General features: G+C 45.8%; 1 protein-coding gene across 1 annotated transcript in view; it reads right to left on the bottom strand.

Moving 5' to 3' along the window:
• Positions 1–254: 254 nt before the first annotated feature.
• The window catches only part of LOC119454578 (zinc finger protein 211-like), a 52,643-nt gene continuing 28,195 nt past the window's right edge, over positions 255–24,702 (bottom strand). Inside the window, exons 4-5 of the mRNA XM_037716475.2 lie at positions 2,086–2,217; positions 255–616 (exon numbers count right to left, since the gene is read on the bottom strand). Of these exons, the coding sequence (XP_037572403.1) occupies positions 255–616; positions 2,086–2,217 (494 nt within the window). The remainder of the gene's footprint in view (positions 617–2,085; positions 2,218–24,702) is intronic.

Raw genomic sequence — 24,702 nt, 5'->3', positions numbered from 1 at the left:
CTGTTAAGATCGCCACTATACTTAAATGTCTTAGGGCATGAAGAACAATGAAATGGCTTTTTGCCTGTGTGGATTTTCAGGTGTGCATTGAAATTGGTTTTATGTGAGAAACTCTGAGGGCACGAAGGGCACTGAAATGGCTTCTCACATGTGGATACTAAGGTGCCTGTTAAAATCGCTACTTTTCCGAAATGTCTTAGGACACGAGGGACAGTGAAATGGCTTTTTCCCTGTGTGTATTTGTAGGTGTTCGTTCAAATTGGTTTATGTGAGAAACTTTGAGGGCATGACGGGCACCGAAATGGCTTCTCGCCTGTGTGAGTGCGCAGGTGTCCTTTCAGGGTGGGTCCTTGTGAGAAGCTCTGAGGGCACAAATGGCATTTAAATGGACGCTCACCCGTGTGGATTCGCAGGTGCTTGTTCAAATTGGTCTTTTGTGAGAAGCTCCGAGTGCAGAAATGGCATTTAAATGGACGCTCGCCAGTATGAACTCTGGTGTGCTTTTCCAGATCTCGCAGGTTATTAGTTTGATGGTCACAGAATCGACAGCTGTAGAGGCGTCTCTGGTGTGATTTGTCACCCTCGGCTGTTGATGAAGAAATAGAAGGCCTTGACTCTGCACAGACAAAAAAAAAAGTGGAAGTTATTACGAAATGGCAAAAACAACATAGATATTAACGCTAATGATGAGCTTTCATTTTTTATTTGATAGGTCTTGAGGTTTATTTCAGAATGATAGAACAAAGCATAGCTGGTGGATCTTATTGATTTGCTCAATAATTTCGTATTCGGATACGTAATGACCCAGCTTGTAAAATCGCCCATTTTTTCACCATGAAATATTTTCTGAATGGTACAAAATTACAAAGTGAGAAATGTGGAGTGTGAGAATTCTCACTGTTTTCTAGAACCTATGAATAACGGAGTGAAAAAGCTTTGGCCCAGCATGCTATCTGATCCTCAACAAGCACTAGAGATTTAGTGGCCATGTTTTAGACATGGCCACTGACATGGCCACAGCATGATTCACTGGCACCACGGCAAATTTATCTCAAATGAGAATTCATCAGTGAATTTCTTCTTGTTGATCGCATGCAGAACTTTAATGATATTTTCATAGTTCAAGTTGTAAGAGCCAGCCAGGAAATGGGTTGTCCTTGATTGACATCTCACCATTCTTCATCTAAGAAAATCACTCAGACTGGGCTTTACTCACAGGGTCGTCCTTATAAGCTTAAGAATGAATACATCTTCAGTTGCAGTTTTGCCCAAAAGAAAACAAAGTGACGTACACTCTGCAACTATCAAGTAATGGTGAAAACAAACGCCTCCCTCTGCCGTGAGCAATACGAATTAAGGGTGTGGAGGTGTAAGCCAATATAATCTAAACAGCTGTATGCATGACAAAAGAGGCAAGTGCAGACTATGTAAGATTTTGGTTACTTTAGGGTCCAGCCTCATACGTAGTCTTTTTTAAGGCATAGTTGACTGATGAGCACTTGGAACAGTTATACATGTTATCCTTTGAGCAAAATAGAAGAGCATGGAGCAAGATAAGGAAAGCCTTAGCTTCGTACTCTTACACTTTGAGCTACATCCAATATGTATAGTAAGTCTAAACCCAACTTGCCCTAGAATAAGTTCTTTTAGACTCGTAACATTGTTGCATTTTCACATGAAGGAATGCTACATGAACATGGACACTGGAGTGCACTGCAATCTCGTTACAACAAATGACTTTGCATGCCTGCAGTATAGCCGGTGAGATCTCAACATCGTGCAACACCTTGTTAAATTGTGATGGATATCCTATTATGCGTCTATAACAAAATATAGTTACACTTGTGCTCCCTAAGGCACAAAAAATTCCATGCAGCTTACTGCACATATATTTCGAGTTACTAGTTCCAGTTCTGTTCAATCTGTCAGGCGTACCAAAAAAAGCTATTTTTTTACCTTGTTGAGGCACTGTTATTCCATGTTCCCATGGATCAATATACAGGAGTAGCCTGCACTGCTCTGACTTAAAGTTGCTCTTAAGTGAAAAGTTCTAAGGGAAGTAATGGCAGTAAAGTAGTTTCTCACCTATGCGCCTGCACTTGTGTATAATGAGAGCGGACAACCTGGCAGTCTTGTAGTTGCAACTGTCACAGTGGTAGAGTTGGCTCTGCTGCAACTCTTGGTGCTTGACTGTTGGTGGGAAGTCATGATGCCTCCCTGTGACAAGAGCATAATAATTGGATTACCTATCGTTTTATTTACGAGACAACATTAAGAGAAAGAACCTGCACAATCTTAACATCAGGTTCATCCTTCACTTACACCACATATACATGATTTACAATGCCACGGAACAAATAAAATTTGTTTGCTTGAAGCATACATAGCAGGACGAAATTTCAAGCTATTACACGGAAAAAAAGTGTCCGACGATTATGATACTCACTAATGCTAAATTTGAGCTAATATTAAGGTAAAGAATTGGAGACTGAAATCATCGCACCGACTGGCAGTGGGCCAGTGCCGTCAGCGTCTTCGCAGTTAGGGGGGCAGTATGGGAATGCTGGCATGATGAGCGGCATTGGAGGCAGCTGTGGAAGAAGATGAGCGTCCGAGCAGTGGCACGAGCGCATTATATCCACCACCTAAGTGACCTTAAAGTAACTCCAGCAGAGAAGAAACTATCCTCAACCGGGCTTATGATATCGCGTCAAGATTAGAGAGGCAGCCGGAATTAGCTGAGAAGCAACCTACACCAGAATCTGAAAGACCGCCAGCCTTTATAACAAGATATTCTAATACCCTCCCAAACATAAACAACATCCTACGAAAATACCACCCAATATTATCAAGTAATGAGTGTCTGAGAAAAGTGTTCCGGAGGTACCATTGGTCACCTATTGCCGCAATTGAAACTTTAAGAGATATTAGTGCATCCAAAAGTAGGACCAACATCATTCCCTGCAATAAAATCATGTTCTGCAACACCTGCAAACACCTTCAAAATGACATTAAAATTGAAAGCACCGGAAATATCTATGCAGATTGGGGTAAAAGTAGCTTTACTTGTACTAGTTCTGATGTAATTTATATGCTTGAATGTACCTTCTGTGAGAAACAACATATCGGTGAAACGCGACAACCAATGAACGTCAGTTGAATGGACATGGCGCGGACGCAGCCAAAAAGCTTCCCGAAGCCGTCGCTAAGGATTTCAACCAATCAAGTCATAACTTGATGAACTTACACTCTACATTCAAATTTCCGTTCTGCGTGAGAAAGAAAGTGCAGCGAATCATCATCATCATCAGCCTATATTTATGTCCACTGCAGGACGAAGGCGATCTCCAATTATCCGTCTTGCGCTAGCTGATTCAAACTTGCGCCTGCAAATTTCCTAACTTCATCACCCCACCTGGTTTTCTACCGTCCTAGACTGCGCTTCCCTTCTCTTGGTATCCATTCTCTAACTCTAATGGTCCACCGTTCATGCATCTACGCATTACATGGCCTGCCCAGCTTAATTTTTTCCTTTTAATGATAACTAGAATATCAGCTATCCCTGTTTGCGAATCATACCTCATCCTTAACTTCAAGACATTGCAACCAATAGACATAAACGTTTCAAAGTTGCCTTTAGAATCTATTTGCTATGCCAAATTTCAAACTACAGGCAACAGCACTAATTTATTTTTCACTGGATTGCTTAGTTTATTTTTGTTATTCGGTTGTAATAATATTGCAACCTCCCTACCTCCCATTTCTTTCATTCATTCACAAGCACCATTTCTGCCGCTACCTTTATTCTCTCTTTGAGAGAGACAAAAAGTTCACTGACCACCAGAGCAGAGAAGCCCCCCTAGGCCCCTTTCACGAAAGGAGGAACCTACAGTGACACGTCAACCAGCTGACACATGGCGCTACCACACTTTCCTCATCGACGTTTAGTAGCACATCCTTCCGTTCAATTCTACACCGTCGCCGCTAACACACCCTGGGTCGTTGCCTCGGCCGCCGCCGCCTCTCTCCCTTTCAGAAGAGCCTTACCTATATATACTGTGCCGAGGATAGCATATGTCGCCTTCAAAAAGACAAGTCCACTTGTCGAAATGTTGGCTCCTGCTTTCATCTTGTTTGGCATAGGCAAACATAGGCATACTAACTAAATCAACAAGCATGGTGTCACGCATGCACAAGCAAACATAAAAACATATCACTCGAAGACCGCAGAAACTCGCTGTCAAAACGCCGGAGTGAGGAAGCGTGGCAGCAGCATCAGTGCATGAATTCACCTTCGTGCTGTCTCTCGTATCAACGCGAAGCCGCGAAAACAGAGCACGAGGCGGACTCTGTCCCCGTCGCAGATGGCATTCAAGATGCAGCGGCCAAGGCGGGCGGCACGGCCAACTGGAGTAGAACGTCCCCCCCAACACACACCTACCCTCCTTCCCCAGAGCCTTGCGCATGACCGAAGACGGCACACTTCCTCCCTTGCGTACTCGAGATTGAGCCGCGATCACCGGCACACCCTCGCACGCTTTCACTCGCACATACAGTGTACAGTGAGCGGGCACGATTGAAATGCCCTTAGATTTTACATGGAACCTCACAGCGACGGGCGATGGCAGAAATGCGCCTGGAGTGTCCATATAAATGCTATCGCAATAATCAAACATACAAACCGAGTATCTGCATGTCATTGCTTTATTTTGTACCATAGTGCGGGAGATGTACTTCCGTTTCGTCTGCTTGATCCCACGTCTTGCAGTCACGCACGCAGAGACAGAAACCATGTCATTTTCTGCCATGTTTTTGCGCGCGACTATGCTCTTTCATCCGCTCGTGCCTACCTCAGTGTTCATGTAACACTGAGTTATCATACCGCTAGTTAAGGGCTCTGACGGCGGTTCCATTCGTACAACGACGCAGTGTATCACAGTATGGATCAATGCCGGACCAGCCTCTCCAAACGTTCATGCACTGAGGGATCCATTTCGCAGAAGCAGCCAGAAAACAATGCAGGGTTCCTGTGCACAGCTACCAAGATTGTGCACAGAGCGAAAGAAAACAAGCACAACCGCTTGCGGGTTCCCGCGCGAGACAGCCACCGGAAGTGCGCACCGCACAGCAGAAACGCAAGAAAAAACAATAAAGGCGGGACCGTGATGTGAACATAACATGATCCTTGAGCTCCAGTATGGGAGAACGCAGGGAAAGAATTTGCTTGTGAAGGCTAGAAGGGGCAAGTGGCGAGAGTGGCGATGTAGGCAGTGAAGCTCGCCTCATGAAATCATGGGTTCGCGACACTTCAAATATTTATCTCCACTAATAAGGAACCAATCTGAAGATTATTGCGGTAGAACACTCCCTATAGGCCACATAATTAACTTCCAGCATATATAACCAAAATTTGCTATGTAGCCTGGTGAGGGGCCCTCTAACACTTGATTTAGAATTTAGATTATTCATGCACATCTGTGATATTGTCACGTTGTCGTGATGGTAAACAACACAGTAGCAAAATTGTGAATCATGAAACCAACTATAAAACCAACTCGTTACTGTGCAAACCAGCGCCCTCAAAAGCAAATGGCACTCAAAGCACAATAATAGGCGAAAATCTGATCTGCGGCTCAAGTGAGTCGACCTTTATACATGACTTGCAGAAGGTTCCAGTATAATCACTGGTGCTCGCGTACCATCCAGGAATTACAACACCATTTGCATCGCGCATACAATCTGATTACACAAGGTTGGGCGAGAACAAAACAACAGATAGAATCAACGATAATATTCGAGTAAGTCGTCCCGATGCTACAAACACGAGAGCAAAAAACTAAAGCGCACATAGTAAAGAAAAATGTCGCAGTTTTGCCCGAAAGGCGAAGCATCAATTGTGATATCAAATTAGTAGACAGCAATACGGAGTAAGAATATTAGTTTTATTGGTCGCATAAATCTGGAAACACTCGCTTATTAACTGAATTAACAAGGATATGGTGTCAGCGCACAAGCAAACATGAAGATATCACACTCAATGACCGCAGATACTCACTGTCAAAAAGCTGGCGTGAGGAAGCCCCGCAGCAGCGAGCGAAGTGACCTTCATGCGGTCTATCGCTTCAACGGAAACTGAGCGGCGAAAACACAGCGCGCACAAAACTATGAGCCCGTCTGCAGATCGCTTTCACGATACAGCACGCGCGGCCGCGAGTACAACTACACACCTTTTCACGGAGCAGTTTGTTCTAGAGAAATGAGATGGCGCTTAAAGCACCGCGCCGCACGTGGCCTCAGTGACAATGCACGAATACGAGCCCATTACTGCTTCTACCTTGCTTCTGTGCGATCAGCTGTCAGATATGCGACTGAGTTTTCGCTAACGCACTGTGCTCCAATGGTGCTGCAAAATGTAGAGCGGTGGATTGAAGACCTGTGAAGTAGTTGGCTACGATAATAGTGACTAGCATATTGAGGAACGGAATGAATATGGGTGACCAAGCTCACGGACGGCTGCTACATAATTACAGCCTGTGTAACCGGCCCTTCGCGATGCACGACTTTCCCCGAGAATAAGAAGCTTAACTTTTCCGCCAGCACTGCATAGCTAAACCCCAAAAAGTCGGCAAGAGTCAGTACCGCTCGTTAAACAATGACAAAGGGAGTAGCGCCGCTTCCTGGTATAGTAAGTTTTACGCACGTTATCCACACATGTACCCGAACTCTCACAAACCTACGACCACTCTGTCGCCAACGTATCAAGAATAAGTGAATGCCACATACTTGAATGTATGCACACTTTGTATGCATAATAAACAACTGAATTCACTGACAGCAAACGAATCGTCAAAGCTGAATGTTTGGTCGCGGTCCACAAGGTATTACAATGCACAGAGCAGATATATTTAAGCCTTATGCGCAGTGAGAACAAACCTATCGAAACTGAGCACAACGTCGAGCGATTAGACAGAAAATAATCAGATAATGGCCGCACCTAGGAACTTTACTGAGTCAGATACGCGACAAGCAGCTGCTTCAAAGTATTTTCCAAATAAAGAACGACGAGCAAAACACGTTGATCTTGATTCAATTCTAAGTGAAAAGTTTGGCTAGCTTGGAACACATTTTTATCCCGCTTTTAGAGGAAGCATCATATAAGCTGCCCGCGCGCCATTTGGACACGGCTTAATCAGCTCCGAAAAAGCTTTTTGCATGTCCTCTGAAGCTGTGGCCTAAGCTTCATGTCGTCCACCCAGTCACCGCTTACAGTATCTCCCGGAAGGTTTTCTAAGCCACACCGGCATCATACACATCCATTGTAAACACGGAGGCAGCTGAGGCAAGCAATGGACGTGTCACCACGTGATCAGACATGGCAGCGTCCACGGGATCGCTGCGAAAAGGGTCCATACCTGTATTGGCGATGAATGTATGAATGGATGCTATGAGCGTCCCCTTTGGAAGGAAGCGGTGGATTGCGCCAACAAGCTCTTATTATTTTGACAAATGTCCTACCTACCCCCCCAAAAAAATCCCCACAGAATTCCCAGCATCAAACTTTCTGAACCATTATTGGGAACATTGTTTTTGTACGCCTCCGTTGTTTGTGAGCTTCCTACTTTTCTGCCACCAAACTTCTAATCACCTGTTAGTAATCTCTATTACGGACATGTTTACTTTCCCCCTGCTATCCCTGAAACCAAGGGCTTCAAGTACACGCGTCTTCGTCCTAGGTGTACCTCGCTTTATAACTACACGTTCGCATCCTGATCTCGCTTCGAAAAGTAAAGAGCTTCTTTGAATTATCATAAATTGTTTCTTTACTGATTTCGTCTTTTCCTCTTAGGGTGTTACTCATGGGTTTCTTTTCCGTTGCCGCCACCCATGAGATTGTCTCAGGAGCTCCAACTCTGCGTTTGACGTTCTTTGTTGCATGTTACCATACCGGTGGCATACTTGCTGGTAAGTTTTTCTTTTTTTTTTTTTCATTAAACACTGACATTATGACTCTAAAAGCCACCCTCAGCACGCGATCCTCCAGCTCCGGTATGGGAGAACGCAGGTAGGAATTTTGCTTGCGGAGGCTAGACGGTGGCAAGTGGAGAGAGTGTCTAATATATACATATTGTGACGGAAGCCAGGATATATTTACAGAACATACACAAAGAAGGCTAGGGCAAGAGATGTCTGATCGGGCACACCGTGCAAGCGTCTTCATCATAGTCTTCATCGCTCTGCCAAGCATCGTGTTCATCCTCAGTGAAACAACTTTCCGGCAGCGGAAGCGCCGTCCTGGCGCTTGCTATGAAGGCGAGGTGCTAGAAGAGCAGTATGGCTTCAACCGGGAAACATGAACATCAGTTGGTAGCAATGAGGTGAATAAGCAGGATCTAGGATTACAATTAATCTCGTAATTGATGCCACCGAGTTGATGAAGAACCTTGTAAGGGCCTGTGTAACGTGAGAGAAGCTTCTCTGATAGGCCAATGTGGCGGCATGGCGACCATAGGAGGACCAGAGAGCCAGGCGTGAAGTGCACACTTCTGTGTCCACTGTCGCAACGGGAATTTCGAGCTGCTTGCAAAGCAGAAAGTCGGTCGTGGGCAAGTTGACGAGCTGCACGGGCTACCATGCAGCTCGTCAGTAGGCGAGGAGCCAAAGGAAGGAGAGTCTCGAAGGGCAATGCAAGATGTCGGCCAAACAGTAGATAAAACGGTGAATATCCAGTGGTGTCATGCCGTGACGAATTGTACGCAAAGGTAACAAATGGTAATGTGCAGTCCCAGTCACGGTGATCTGGTGAAACATACATGGCAAGCATCTTGGCGTTCGGTTCAGGCGCTCGGTCAATCCATTCATCTGCGGATGATAAGCGGTGGTGAGCTTATGTTCAGTGGAGCAGGCACGAAGAATGTCATCTACCACTCCTGAGAGGAAGTACCTCCGATCGGTGAGGAGCTGCCGAGGGGCGCCATGATGTAGAATTACGTCGTGTAGGAGCAAGTCAACGACGTCTGTAGAACAGCTTGTCGGCAATGCCCTGATGATCGCGAAGCACGTGGACGTGGCGTAGTCTGTCACGACCGCGACCCATTTGTTTCCGAGATGGACGTAAGGAAAAGGCTTAGAAGGTCAAGGCCAATGCGGAAGAATGGCTTTGCAGAGATATCAATAGGTTGTAGCTGGCCTGCAGGCTGAGTCAGCGCTTGCGGTGTTGGCAGCGTTCAGAAGCAGCGACGTAGTGGAGCACGGAACTGTACATGCCAGGCCAGAAAAACCGACGTCGGATGCACGCTAAGTACACGAGACACCTAGGTGACCGGCGGTTGGTACGTCGTGAAGAACACTGGAGCATAGATGGCGAGGTAAGACAAGCAGAAGCTCTGGGCCATCTGAGCTGAGATTACGATGATACAGAACATTGTCGTGCAGCTCAAACAGGTGAATGGAATGGTCTGGTGATGGAGAGCTTAGACAGTCGATGATGAGCCGTAAGGACACATCTCGTCGTTGTTCGGTGGGCATATCATTCAAAGCAAGGATGGACAGTACGCAGGCGTCTGAGTCAGGGTCAATGAGGTCGGGAGCATCAACTGGGTGACGTGACAAGCAATCTGCGTCTGGGTGCAATCGTCCAGACTTGTAATGCACAACGAACGAGTATTCTTGAAGCCGTAGTGTCCAGCGGCCGAGACGTCCAGACGCATCCTTCAGCGATGAGAGCCAGCAGAGGGCATGATGGTCTGTAATCACAGAAAAAGTTCGGCCAAACAAATGAGGTCTAAATTTGGTGACAGCTCACACTAAAGCTAGGCACTCGCGTTCAGTGATGGAAAAGTTTCGCTCGGACGAGGAAAGAAGGCGACTTTCACGCTGACCTCACTTCAAATTGAAAATTTGTCCAGCCTTATCACCCTGCACAGCTTCATTCATCAATTTCATCACTTCATCAATTTCACGCTGACCTCACTTCAAAATTTGTGCAGCCCATATCACCCTGCACAGCTTCATTTGTTGTCGTCCGTGAGCGTCCAGTGCGAGGCGTCCCACTGACCTTTGCTTTCCATCGGGTCCTGATTGTACCCCTGACTTCAAGCAAACAACCGCATTTCCAAATCTAAGTTCTGGAACCATTACACCTTTCTACATACCCGTAGCACCTCGTCCCTATTGTATCACCATGCCGCTCTGCATTTCATTATGGCCCCATTTTTCTTCCCTTTTGCTGTTATTGTTTTTTTCGAGTGTTTACATATATCTATTGCCTTCGTTTATCTATATACCAAGGTATTTGTATTTCTTTACCCGAGGTATTTCCTGGCCATGTATCCACACTGTCTATTCGCTGTTTTCACTGAACACCATAACACCTGATTTTCTAAGGCTATAAATTTCAATCCTAAATTCTCACCTTCCTGTCCACAGATATCAGCCAGACGTTGTGTTTCATTTGCTTGTTAGCAAGCCACAAAATGTTGTCTGCATAAAACAAACCTATAAACTGCTGTTTAACTATTGTGCTGGCTTGTTTGTACGAGATTAAACCCGATATTGCTTCCCTCTAGCACCATTTCCATCCTAACCATGCACATCATAAACAGCAGTGGAGATAGAGGGCACCCCTGTCTCAGTTCCTAGTTGATATCAACTTTCTCCTCGCTCCTCATCCCTTCCCATTCAACACAAACTGTATTTTCTAGGTAAATCTCCCTCAAAAGCTGTATACAGTCACGACTGATTTCAACTAAGCCTTCCCCTTCCAGAATATCCACAAAAATTGGAGGACGCTCAAGCTTCGCTCTTAAGAGTGGAACGCGATAGCATTCAAAGATCCCTGACTGCTTCTCACGCTCCCCGACAATTGCAGCTTATGCAACCGTAATGGTTACCGAGAAACAATGGCGGCGAACGCTATGCACGAAGGCGAGCTTTCTGGTAGAAACGCGGCCTCTTGCGTGGGGCGATCCCGGAGATAGTGCACAGCCGCGGCAAAAAATTACATAATTTTCAGGTTTCCGTTTTTGTTTCATGCTTTTAATACTTCAGTCTGAGAAGATTTAACATAAAAGGCATGCGCTGTGGTTGTTTGTTTCATGACATTTTTTGTAGATTGTCATTCTCAAAATTCCGAGGATTAGCTTTGCCAAGAATGCAAGACAAGGTATGAGCAACATTAAGATAGAATGGTGTGGCAATATAACCCGCATATACCGCATGTCATATAAGAAGGTGTGGCATATAAATCTACCTAAATATATCCGGAGGGCCTGCATGGTTGGGATAATTTTCTCGGCCGCGGACGCCAGCGCTGACGCCAACACCGACGCCAGATTTTCTGCGACACGGGGCTCTTAACGCTCTCGCATTAAAATGTTGCAGTCTGCGTTGTCATACGCTCCGGTAATGTCTAAAAAAGTCACATATAGTGGCCTTTCTTCTCTGGATATTTCAATACACTGAGTAAGGTGAAATAAGTTATCGTCTAGACGCCTACCGATTCTGAAGCCATTCTGAAGTTCTCCCAATATGCCATTATTCTCTGCCAATGCTTGCAGCTTCAATTTAATTGCCTCCATTGCTAACCTGTATTTTACGACGTAATGGTCAACGGTCTATATGAGTCAATTCTATATTTTTACCCCTTACCTTTACAAATTAAATCCATTCTACTTTGTTGCCAACTGTCCGGTATTCGTTTTAAGGTCTTTTCTACTGCTTTCAACAGAGGTTCCTTATTTTTTGATCCTAGCTCATTAATCAGCCTAACGGGAACCTCGTCTAACCCTGTGGCTGGGTGCTTAGGAATTTTCTCTTCGGCTTTGTCCCAATTAAAATTTATAAGCACCAGCTCCTTTTCCATCTGGTTTTCTTTCATGCTCTTTTTTTTTCTTCAAATGCAACCTCGTCATTGCCTTGGAATGATATGGCTTTAATTTTTAGGATGTAATTTAATGCCGCGTCCCCTTCCAGTTTATGTGCATCTTCGTCTAGAATATGTTGTTGTATTGTTCCAGACTTCCTGCCAAATAAGTTCGTGTCATTCCAAAATATTCTAGGTGCGGCCTTATTTTTCTCACGTATTTTTGACAACCAACGTTCACTTTCACTTTTGATCTTTGCTTGAACCAGTATTTGAACCACAGATCTTTTTCTCCCGGATACTCGTATTTTCCATTTTCAGTCTACTTCATCCTGCGGCAACTGAGCTTTTTTTGCCTGCCTATGCTCTCGTGATGCTTTCTGTCGTTCGTCGATTGCTTCTCATATCTGCATGTTGCACAGCTTTACGGTTCCCTTTTCCTTTCCAACAAGCACGGTGCTTCTCTTCCATATTTCTGTCGTCATTATGCTTAGAAGCTCACTCCACTACCACTCTTTGGTTGGCCATTTACCAAGTTCTTTCTCGATCTTGTGACTACATTTGTTATTGTTCAGCATTCAATTTAGACTGGCCATTCCTCGCTCCCTGGTCTCTTTCCCAACTACATCAACCATTTCAAAATGATGTGTTAATCACTCCATATGCTGATATAACCTTCCTTGTCAATGACAATTTCTCTTAACTTATCATAAATTCCTTGTCATCAGACAGTAATCAATGGTCGATCGCATATTTCCGACTTCCCGTGTGGTCTGACCATCTCAACTATACCCTGTATTCACATAACGAGGTTATTTTCATAGAGATCTAGCAACGACTTCTGTTGTTGTCGGTATAACCATCTAGATCATGTATGCGGGCATTCATGTCACCTAATGGAGAATTTCAGCATCATTCCCGAAACACCTAATATGAGCAGTTAGACATTCACTAGCTTTTGATTCTCTTTGCAATTTTTGCCGGTCCACAAATATACACCCAGCCTTGACATTTGAATTTACTCTTTCCCATTTGGCCCCTGATGTACGAGCATTCCGACTACCCTTCCCTTTCTTGCCGATTTAATTCTGTTGCACCCTTGCTAAACATAATTCTGAACACTGTGGGCTCTTCAAAGTCTAAGGTGCGTAACCTAACTGCATACGCACCTATTTCGTCTCTATTTAACTGCTGCTCAATCTCTAACTGCTTTTCCTTTTTCTTGCTGCCCTGAATGCTTAAGTACCATATTGCACAGCAAGCTCTTTTCCTTCTTTTTCTCATTTTTCTGTTGTTGCCAGTGATGCTAATCTGAGGGTCCCTGGGGACCTTCATTACTCCCTACCTGGCCTCCTGAGCGCCCGTGGGCACCCCAAAAAAGCAACTGCGCGACCAACAAGTCACCAGCCCACTTCTCGCCCAAGCCTGTGATTGAAGTGGATCCCATCTCATTGAAAACCATCATACCTTCTCACTTCCCTGTTCCCTTCCACAACCTCGAGACCTTTCTCTCAGCTCACTCTCCATATACAGTGCAGACCGCTTATAACGTAAGTCGCCGGAGTCATGAATATCTGTACTATAAGCGGTACCGCACTATAACCAAAACAACGATTTTCAAGCCCTGCACGTATGCAAAACATGTAGACCAAGCAGCCATGCGTATCCGAGAATCGAAGCGTGCGACTGGGAGTTTTGCATCCGTTTAAATTTACTAACGTTGAAAGTTTATGTTCAACTACCCACGATCTTCGCATGAAGCAGACAAAGTAATAATTAAAAAAAGTGTCTCAGTTTTGCCCGAAAGGCAAAGCATCAATTGCAATATCAAATTAGTAGAGAGAGTAGTTTTATCGGCTGCATAAAGTTGACACATTCGCTTACTAACTGAATTAACAAGCGTGGTGTCAACGCGCACAAGCAAACATGAATAGACTCGATGACGCAGACAACCACTATCAAAACGCGGGCATGGGGAAATGCGGTCATCGCAGCGAGCGAAGGTTGTGTGGTCTATCGCTTCACCGGAAACTGAGCGGTGTAAGCACAGCGCATACAAAGGTTAGAGCCGTGGGAGATCGCTTTCAAGATATGGTGCGCGCGACAACCGACAGACCGCACTGGCGTGAACGCATTTGTTGGCAGAGTAAAGCTGCCCTCCCTACCCCCTCCCTCCCTCTCGTGCTGCCTTCCTGCTTTGCTCCTTTCGCATGGAAGATTGTGTCGCCAGTTTCCCTTGCACCCGGTTGCACGATACCGACGGGGGGGGGGATTCGGGGGTTGTAACCCCCCCCCCTGAGGCCGACTTAACCCCCCCCCCCCTTTTGTTTAACGCCTTTTCTTTCCTTACGCATTTGAGTACTGCAACTAAGATGTAAGACGCGCAATCGTCTGCACACTCGCAAAAAGCGCATTTTTTTGACAATTTCCCGTGAAGAAACCAAAATTAGTGCTGTTTAGATGGTGATGGCAAACTGTCAACCCCCCCTGGCAGAGATCCTGGGTGCGCTACTGCGATACGCATTTGGTGCCGCAACACAGTGTCGCCCCCCTCCCTCCCTCCCATGCCCCCACGGCCTTTCACGCGATGGAAGTCGCGTTTGCTCTCCGCTGTGCGTTCGCTCTCCGCTGTGCGTTCGCTCTCCGTGAAGATGCGCATCCCCCGCGCGCTTTCACTCGCACATACTGTGCGCGGCGACGATTTTATCACCCTTGGACTCATGCTCCACATCTCATGCTCTCCTCCGCATGCCCTCGTTGATCTCCTCTTCCATCAGTGGGCACACCTCGTTGAGAAGCATGCTCGCTGCCGCCCTTGTCGGTGAGATTTTCCCACGGAAGCCGTATTATCATCGATATTTCGTCTGACGCGGCTGCACTGTAAGCGGTATGCGTATGCATGGAGTGATATTGGAAAATTAATGCGAGTCTGAAAAGACCGTACTATATCCAGTCCTGCACTATAAGCGGTTACGTTATAAGTGGTCTATACTGCTACCTAATGACCAGGCCGCAACCGCTATGAGACATGAGACATCTGGCAGACATCTGACAGACACGAGACATCTTGCACAAGTCCTACACTCTTTGCCAAACGCTGGCCCAGTCCTGCTCCTTTTCTGTTTAGCACGTCTTTAGCCCACCTACAACTACAACAAGGTTGGGTCCATGTGCATTTTCCACAAGCTTTTGTTTTGCTTGCTCTATGACGAAGCCCAATGTCTGGCCTGGAAAAGTCCCTACCGTCATTATTTGTTGCATTTCACCCTCTCCACAATTTCCTGACACCTAGTCTGATTTGAGTCCCTGGCGATTATCCCCTTTTCACTCTCTCCTATTGCCGAAGCCTCTTCTTGCCTTCGTTCACCCCTTCGTTCATACTTTCTCCTTAGTGGTCGCATCAGGGTAGGTGGGCGTCTTTGTAGGTGCCCCAACCACACGTTGCACACGCATTGTTGGCTCTCCCGGTCCTATCACGCCGGAAGACTGCATTCCATCGTCACCACCACTTTCCTTCATGATCAGTTAATGGCCTATACTTTTTCTTCGGCTGCTCGAAGTCTTTCTTCTACCGCCTTCCGTGCATTGTACGCTCCATACGGAGCTCATTTTTGAAATCTTCGAAGCGTTTCACAAGCTCATCCTGGAAATCCTCTATTTTCTTTAGTCTAACATCGACATGACATCACAGTGCCTACCAATCGACTCAATCTCCTGTCCATTCTCATCCTTCCCCTCGTCCACCTTGAGGTATCCCCCACAACCGCACGCTTTACCGCCTTTCTTGCCATGTTTGCACTTAGCTTTCTTTAATGAGAACACCGAGCCTTTCAAGCACATACCTACGAGCAAAGGCCAATACCATAGAAGCTAAATCCTTAAACTGCCACAAAATTTACTACCACCAATCTTTTACAAGCAATAAATGCCGCACAGACTTAAGGGAGACACACGTTCGCACATGTTCAAACGCATGGCCACGCTCTGACTGTCCCACAACAGCAATATTCCCGATACAAATACGCACACTAAAACCACTCATAGCAAATAGCCTAGGGATTTCCAAACTGCTGGTCAAAGGCTAAAACAGATTTAACATCTCACAGGGGGCACGAAAGGACGCTCTGGCTATCCCGCAAAACCAAATATTGACTCTTTTCGCACGATCTTGTGGGCGCTGCCATATTTGAACACGTGGCCACGCGTCCATTGCTTTCCTCAGCTGCCTCTGTGCTTTCAATGGATGTACATGACGCCCGATGAGGCTCAGGAAACCTCTGCATCTGGATATATCGTAGACGCTGTCTGGGTGGACGATGAAGCTTATGCCACAGCTTCAGAGGACGTGTAAACGTACTTTCAGAGCTCATTAAGCTTTGTTCAAGCGAGCAGAGCAGCGTATATAGTGCTTGTTCTAAAAGCGAGGCTAAAAATGTATTCCAAGCTATCCAAACTTTCCGCTTATGAAATGAATCAGGATCAGTGTTTTGCTCTTCGTTCTTTATTTGGCAAATACCTTGAAGCAGCGGCTTATCACCTATCTGACTCAGTAAAGTTTGTCCGTGCGGTCGCTATCTGATTTTTTCTGCCTAATCACTTGCGGGTGTACTCAGTTGCAATAGAGTTGTTCTTGCTGCACAAGGCTTGGAAAGTAGCTGCTCTGTATTTTGTAATAGCTTGCAGCAAAGATGTATTATCGCTAGTAACTCACTCACTTCTGTGGACAGTCACGAAACATTCAGCTTCGACCATTCGTGTGCTCTCGGTGAAGTCGCTGTTGCCCATGCTCTGGTGCATTGATTGCCGATTCACGTATTCTTAACACGTTGGCGATAGAGTGTGTAAGTTCGCATGCGAGTTGAGGTAGATTACTAATGGTACCTTCGGCTGACGGAACTCGTGCCGTTTTCATTGCACTCGCGCGGTGTTGCACGTTTGTCTGGGCTCCACGTGTGTGGTGGCGCACGTTCGGCTGGGGCAAACACACACGAGTGCGCGCCACCATGCCACTGCGGAGATCGACGGTGGAGCGCGGTGCGATCCCGTCGGGCAGCACGCGGCAGCAGACGACGAAAAGCGAGCAGTTCAGTTCAGGCGCCATTTTGTAGCAGGCGGTTACGATGTAAGCAGTGTCTATAGTGAACTAGAATAGTATATTCTAGTTCACTAAAGCCGTGTCTCTGCGTGTCTCGCACAAAACTATTTTCGCTGCTACAATTCAGGAGCTCATCGGTCAACACAGACCACACAATCGATCTGCGCTGCTAATCAGGAGCTGTGACGAGAGCAGCCGTCGAAGGCGAACCATTTCATCACCGATGTAGTGGCGTCATACGATAATGAGGTACATGAGGCCGCAGCATCAGTTTCTACGTTTGATGCTTTAACTTTCGTTTCCGTTGTTTCTTTTCAGTTCCGAAAACACTTAAGGCTAAGTAAGAGTACATGCAAGGGGCTGCCAGCGCAGTTTGCAGGCTCGTCCCAGTACCCCCAAATTCGAATGGCAATAGTCATTGTCACTTGATATTTCAAGCATCTGTCATCAATAAAATGCTTGACCTTGTTCACGCCTGCAAATCGCGGCGAGACCGAGGGATAAGTGGCCTGCGTAATAGAGCGTCGTCTGCTTAACTTCCCATTCGGCATGTATCTCGCAGAGGGCGCTACAGTCGCAAACTCTCGTTTGGTGGCTCGCACGTTCGTATGGCAGGAGGGAAACGTGAAACTCGGGCGAGGTTTGGCGTAATTTCCGCTGCACTGCCACGGTGGCTCAGCTGAACGTACCATAAGCCAGAAAGCGGCGTTACTTCCTTTATCAATGTTTAATGAGCGATAATCACTATTTCTGGTATTCCTGGGTTGAAATCTTTTCTTTAGAGGTTAGCGATACAACGCTGGTGGATGAGGAATTTTTATCCACGAGGAAAGTCATGCATCGAGAAAGGCCAGCAACACAGGCTGTGTAAGGCTGTGCGTATGTAGCAGCAGTCTGTGAGCTTGGACACGCATATTCCATTCCTTAATATGCCAGTCACTATTTTGCAGCCAACTACTGCACACGTCTTCAATCCACCGCTCCACATTTTGCAGTATGAATGGAGCACAGCGCATAAGCAAAAACCTAGTTGAATTTCCGACAGCTGATCGCAGAGAAACAGGCAAGAAGCGGTACTGCAGCCAACTACTGCACACGTCTTCAATCCACCGCTCCACATTTTGCAGTATGAATGGAGCACAGCGCATAAGCGAAAACCTAGTTGAATTTCTGACAGCTGATCGCACAGAAACAGGCAAGAAGCGCTACTGGTTTCGTACATGTGTACTTTCGTTAAGGCAACGTGCGGTCGACGTTGTGATGTTGATGACCCTTTAGAACGGGGGTGCACACAAAAAAAACAAAACAAAAAACATCTTATAGCCTTGCCGCTTCCACCTACTATTTAACAGCTAAACAAATCTGCGAATCTAAAGGGAAGCAACTCAAAGCATGCACAAAAACTTGTTTTCGCCGCCGCTACGAAGCACTGGAAAAATACATCCATCTGCCACAAACATCACCACACCACTCTTGCAATGCTTGGCGTGCAAGTGCCCGTTTGTTGTGCTGTGACATGTGCGTTTGGTTTAGCGAGTCGCATGCGATTCGACGTTTTTTAGAGCCTAGCTCTTAGGCGCCTGTTCCTGCGGCGAGTGTTGGCGTCCTTCTTTGTAAAAAAGCAGAGACAGCGAAGACAGCGTGAGGAGGAAAGCAGAGGACGGTATGGCGAAAGCGTGAGAAGAAAGGCGTAGGCGGCGCGCACGAGGGGCTTTGTGGCGACAATGGCTATGAGATGGCGCCAGAGTAGCACGCATCGTCTGTATGGATGCAAAGCACTGCATCAGATGTGGTTGTCTGCAGGGGCAGCTGTGAATCGCACCCACGCGCTTCCTATCGCGACATCCCGATCAGCGAGGCAGTCGGGGCTACAATGCCTGAGTATTCAGTGAAAAAGTCAACTTTGAAAACTGTCTCTCTGTGTTCGAAGCCAGTCAGCAACCAGCCGCTCCTACAGACAGCCGCTCCAACATCGCGTCACAACCTAATGCGAATACTCCTATCGATATTTATAGACCTCATTCTATAACTGCACACATTACACTTGTGAACCCCGAGAGTTTTGCATGAATTCAGAGCGACGAATTCACTAAGATTTTGAATGAAGTAGCATATCCATGTGTCATTAGTACCAACACACATCTCTTATTTCGGTGTTAAGATAAAATCAACATTACGTTGGAATGATTCAAAAACCACACGCATCTTCACTAACACAGCAAGCACGCCACCTGTAGTTTCTCTCTGGTACAGAAGACATAGCTAAAACGTAATATTTACTGAAAAGGCAGTTAAAAATAAAGTTACTGATGAAATAGTATAAGGTTAACACTACATATATAGTCATTACTTTTTACGGCTATTTATAAGTAAGTTTTGACGACATTACAGTGTTAAATACGGTAATACAATCTCGGTATATCTCAGCATGCATCGCCACAAGCAAATTCAGAAGACCTGCACAGTTTCGTATTCATAATTATTTGTGGATGGAAGCACCCTTTAACTTCACATTTTCCTATTCTAATGGAATCATCTGTATGTTTTCAAGTGTTTCCACTGGAGACGTATTCGATGCATAATTTTTAACAACTAGTGTTTTGCCCTGCGGGATGTAGTTGCACTTCCATCGCATGACCATAATTGATGTTGCTCATTGGCTTGGAACCGTATTTCAGCCTCGCCTTCGCAACCATGTGAATTGACCTTGTCGGCGCAAGTGATGCACGGGCAGCGCGGACAATGAGGAGAGATCCAGTTTCGGTGGTGGCGCCTGGTGGTGAAAGGTTGTACTCGCCTCGACGGTCGCGACTATTATTCTCCCCCATTCCCCTCTACCAGGCACTGAAAGTATACAGAAGGCAGTGGCGGAGTACCATTGTGAGGGATTGATGGTGATGATTTAATGGCATCCCCTTTGAAATGGGACAGCGGCAAATAGTCACCTAGCCTGCTTGATTTAATCAGGTATGAAAGGTATACATGTTTTTACTAGCATTTTTGCATACATTCCATTCATATTTTCTTTCCCTCAATATCTACCTTGTACTGCTACCTTTGACTGTAAGATATCTAAACAAGTAGTATCAATCTCTTCCCTGCTTTTTTTTCCCCTAATACTCTGAACGTCTCTTGGTTATCTCAACTGCTGAGTGGCTGATGCTTCCGTCCACTTTAAACCCAAGCGCTTCTGGAAGGTGCACGTTACCTGCTGTTCTCACTGGGTGGATGAAATTTTTGTTTGCATTCTTTGCATCCAATTCACTGCATCTATTTCTGATGACTCCTGGTTGTCTATTGACAGTTTGGATTATCCTGTACTTGGTTGACAACTTTCTTTACCTCTCCCTCCATTCTGTGTCCACGCTTTTCAGGTACAGATACTTGTGAACTTTAGCCGCCCATTTATTTTCATCCATGTTCCTGAGTCTTTCTTCAAAACTAATTTTGCTCTGTGCTTCTCCGACTTCAACAGAGGCCCAACCCATGTCACCCTGCACTGCCTCACTTGTGGTATTACTGTGGCCTCCCAAAGCCTGACGGCCTACTGATATTTGGTTAACCTCCAACCCCGACAAGACGTCTGATTTTAAGCATAGAATGGCATTTGCGAATGTTAGCGCTGGCACCATTACTCCTTTCCACGCGCCACCTCATACTTATTGTGGCCCCAGAGTGCTCTGTGTTTCATTATTGCTGCATTCCGCTTCCCCTTTATTTTCAGATTATCTTGGTGGGTGGTGCATGAGTCAGTCTTTCCTTCGTTTATGTATACGCCGAGGTACTTATATTGCTTGACTATGGGTATAATGTTGTTGAATTGACACCACATAATTACTCGTCTCTTCATAAAAGAGCATAATTCCCAATTTCTCTGGGCTAAACTTAAGGCCTAGATTTGTCGCTGCGTTACCACAGATATTTTCAAGTGTCTGTAAATCGTTCGGATTGTTCGCTAGTAGCACTACGTCGTCCGCATACATCAGTCCAGGGACCTTCTGTTCCACCATTTGTCCATTACGTATGTAGGATAAATCAAACCCTAATTCGCTGTTTTCCAGTCGTCTTTTTGTGCCCTTAACATAAAGTGTGAACAACAATGGAGACAGAGGAGATCCTTGCTTCAGTATTTGGTGAATTCCCACCACTTCATCACCTTTTCGATCTTCCCATACACCTTGCACTCAGTTCTCTCTATGTATCCCTCAGCAACTCCATGAAATCGTCATCTATTCCTTCAACTGTGAAGCAGCTTGTGCCATCTTGTGGTGCACCGTGTTAACTCGTGATGCTCTCCGTGGCTTTCGCAATCGGTGCACGGGCGGGTCGTGCTGCATGGTAATGGTGGAAGATGCGAACTGCGTAAGTTATACCGGACGGCTTAGTTAAGTTTCTCTTAAACGAACGCGAGTCGTTCAAAAGAAACTTAGCAAAGCAAATGTCACGATATTCTGATGAAAAATGCTATCCAGAATGCAAAATTTCAATTGTTACATCTGACTGTACTTCACACTTCTGCATACAGGGATATGGACACAGAAGTTGGCGGGTGTTTTTTTTTTTCATCGGAACAAAAGTTGAACTGTTGAAAATGACAAATACAACAAGCTGCTTTGAAAAAAGAATGAGAAACTACTTTTTTTTCGATTTTCTGTTGCATCTTGCCTCCAAGTGGCCGCTGGCAGAAGCTGAAATTTGACGTCATACACACCCCCCCGTGGCCAAGGTCAGCCACAACTGTCGCAGTGCTTCCAGGGGTGTCGGTCCCTTGCAGCATTTGTTTAACCCATTTCGGCGATCTTCGCACGTGGTCTGTCTGAAACACTATCCCCCGTCGGCGCTCCACGCAGGTGATGCGTCTTACATGAGGCTTCCCGCGGTCATCGCTTGGTATTGACGCCTCGTCGCAGTGGAAGGAAATGCCCAGACATTGCTGTTCTAACAGCATCGTGGGTGACACGCCGTCGCACACATTTCCCAGAGACGAGAAAGTGCGTAAACTTTGGATACCTGCCTATTAGAGAGCTTTAGCTTGCCCATTAAACGGGGAAACGCGGGCACCGGGGCGTTCGGGCGGAACCATAAACGTGAGTGGCCTGCATGGTGCTGCCACCTCGTGGCACAGAGCTCAAACAGAAAAAAACAGCTAATATTGCAGTAACCACGTGTATCCACTTCGCTCTGGTGTAATCTTCGCAGCAACACGATTATGACACTGCCAAAAATTTACACCAGGAAAGACCAATAATTCTGCATAAGTCTGGTGCAGAGCGAAATATTCGCGCTACAGTTCGCGAAACCTGACCGGCACTTCCACGATCGCCTGCTCTTCTTTGTTGGTTGACGCGGAAGGCTCGTAAACCGTAAGCGGTAATATTTCTTGCCAAGTTGGAATGGTCCTCGTCTTCAGACGTGTACTCATCACTGGTAGACGCAGCCAGAACTCGAATCCATGCTCGCCATGGCGGCTCGACGCGCTTCGAATGACTGCGGCTGGCAGGCTGGGTATCCGACGAGGTGTCGCGACGTCACGCCTTCCAACTCTAGGGGTCGGGCGGTGAGGCGCGCGCTCACAAAAACGCTAAAAATAAAGCCATCGGCTCAAAATGAGCTAAGTGACTACTTCTTTTCGGTGTAATCACACACTGAGGATTCATTTTCAGCATTTTCGTCAAATGTTCAGATTTTGTTTCCGTATCGCTTTAAGTACTTGGCGGTTACATTGCCTAGTGCGCATTTCCAGTGTCTTCTCGATGGCCGTTGCTTCAGTCAAAAATTTTGAGACAGTCTTGGGTGGGTTACGAATCAATATGGCAAAGAGTTCTTGCTTCACAGCCCACCATCAGGAAACTAACTTTCTTTTCTTCTCACATGTAGGGGTCATACCGGCAGAATAGGTGAGACATATTCTTTGCGAAGGTCGTAATTTTCTCATTTGGTAGCTGCACACGCGCTTCTAGCACAGCTTTCGCTTCTTCTTTGCACACACTCCTAGTGAAGGTCTGCAGAAAGCTGTTGCGAAACCAGTCCCGTGTCATTAGGGTCGACTCTCGCTTCTCAAACCAGGTCCTTGCGACAGTCTTCCAAGAAGTATACATGGCGCAACTTGTCCTCAGAGTTTCAGATGTTGAAAATCGCCACCCTTTCATATGTCTCCAGCCAGCTCTCTGGGTCTTCAATTGATGATCCACAACAGGTCAATGGCTCCTTGAGTTGATTCAGCATGATCAGAGACACGGGTGTTGTCATTTCGGCTATTGACTTGGCCTTGATCTTTTTAAACGTTGGGGTAGAAGCTCGTGCTCTGGTGGCAATTTTTGTGGCCTGTGGCTAGCTCATGTCTGTGGCATGCAAAATGTCTTCGCGGTTTCCGCTTGCAGGGGGTTTCCGGTCTTCTTCTTTCGAGGGTTTTACGTGCCAAAACCAGTTCTGATTATGAGGCACGCCGTAGTGGAGGGCTCCGGATTAATTTTGACCACCTGGGGTTCTATAACGTGCACTACAACGCAGGAGGGGTTTCCTGTAAACAACGAAGCACCTCCACCAGATGTCACATTGAAGTGACAGTGAGGAACACAGTAGCAAAACAGTGAATCACGAAACTAACTCTTCATTGGACGAACCTGTGCCCACAAATGCAAGTGACACTCAAAACAACGATAGTGAAGAGCACAGTCGGCGATCGGCAAAAACTTGATCTGCGGGTCACGTCCGTTGGATTTTATACATGACTCGTCGAAGGTTGCAATGTAATTGTTGGAGCTCACATACCTTCCAGAAAGTACAACACTATTTGCGTCGCACATACAATCTGATTACACAAGCTTCAGCGAGAACATAACAGACAGAACCAATGATAATATTCGATTAAGTTCTAAATCATGCATGCGCAAATTGCAGTGAACGATAACTTTGAGTTGTTACCGGGTGAAATTCAGTCCCCAGAAAAAGGATAAATAAGTAAACATGTCAATATAAACATTCTGTACACTGGTAATAATGAACTTCCAAATGCCATCACTGAAGTTCTCTGGGAGTTCCCGATACAATAAAATGTTTACTATATCACTAAATTACGTGCTATTAGTGTGAGCATTAAAATACCAATAAGAACAGACAATTACTACTCTATTACAGGCCTTTATTTGGTGCTCTTATGACACCGACAGTAGAAAGTAGAATTCGTTAAACAATCAAATGCTCTTAAGAAGTAAATATTTGCGAAAAAAAAGGCCCCAGATAGAACAATGTCAAGAGCCTCCAGGATGAAACATATATACAAGAACCTGGCGTGAATAAATATATGAGCGTAACAGAACAAATTCATATGTAGCAAAACACAATTCTAAAAGCATTAGTCACCTAGATGTAGGAAAATTCACAGAGGTGCAGCCACTAATAAACGCTAACATCACACATTGTAAAAAATGCTACACAGAGGGGATAGGAATACAGTCAAAACTTGATATAACGAACCTCGACCTAACGAAATTTGCGATGTAATAAACTAATTTCATTTCCCGGTGTTAGTTCCATTAAAAACGACGCACTTCTGCTGGGCGATTTAACGACACAACTTTGTGGCACGATTTAAGTTTACCAAAGTTTTCCATTATTTAAGCAGGTACTTGGAGCCTCTGCAGCTAGTAAATCTAGCAAACGCTTATTTAATAATGTCAACTGAGGCAGAAGCCCTCATTTGCACATGTCTGCCCACATGAAAAGGGCGAGTGGTGCAAATACCGCG

The sequence above is a fragment of the Dermacentor silvarum genome, chromosome 5, assembly GCF_013339745.2.
Source record: "Dermacentor silvarum isolate Dsil-2018 chromosome 5, BIME_Dsil_1.4, whole genome shotgun sequence".
Classification (NCBI taxonomy): Eukaryota; Metazoa; Arthropoda; class Arachnida; order Ixodida; family Ixodidae; genus Dermacentor; species Dermacentor silvarum.
Note: the sequence above shows the minus strand (reverse complement) of the source record. Positions and strands in the feature narration are given on the sequence as shown.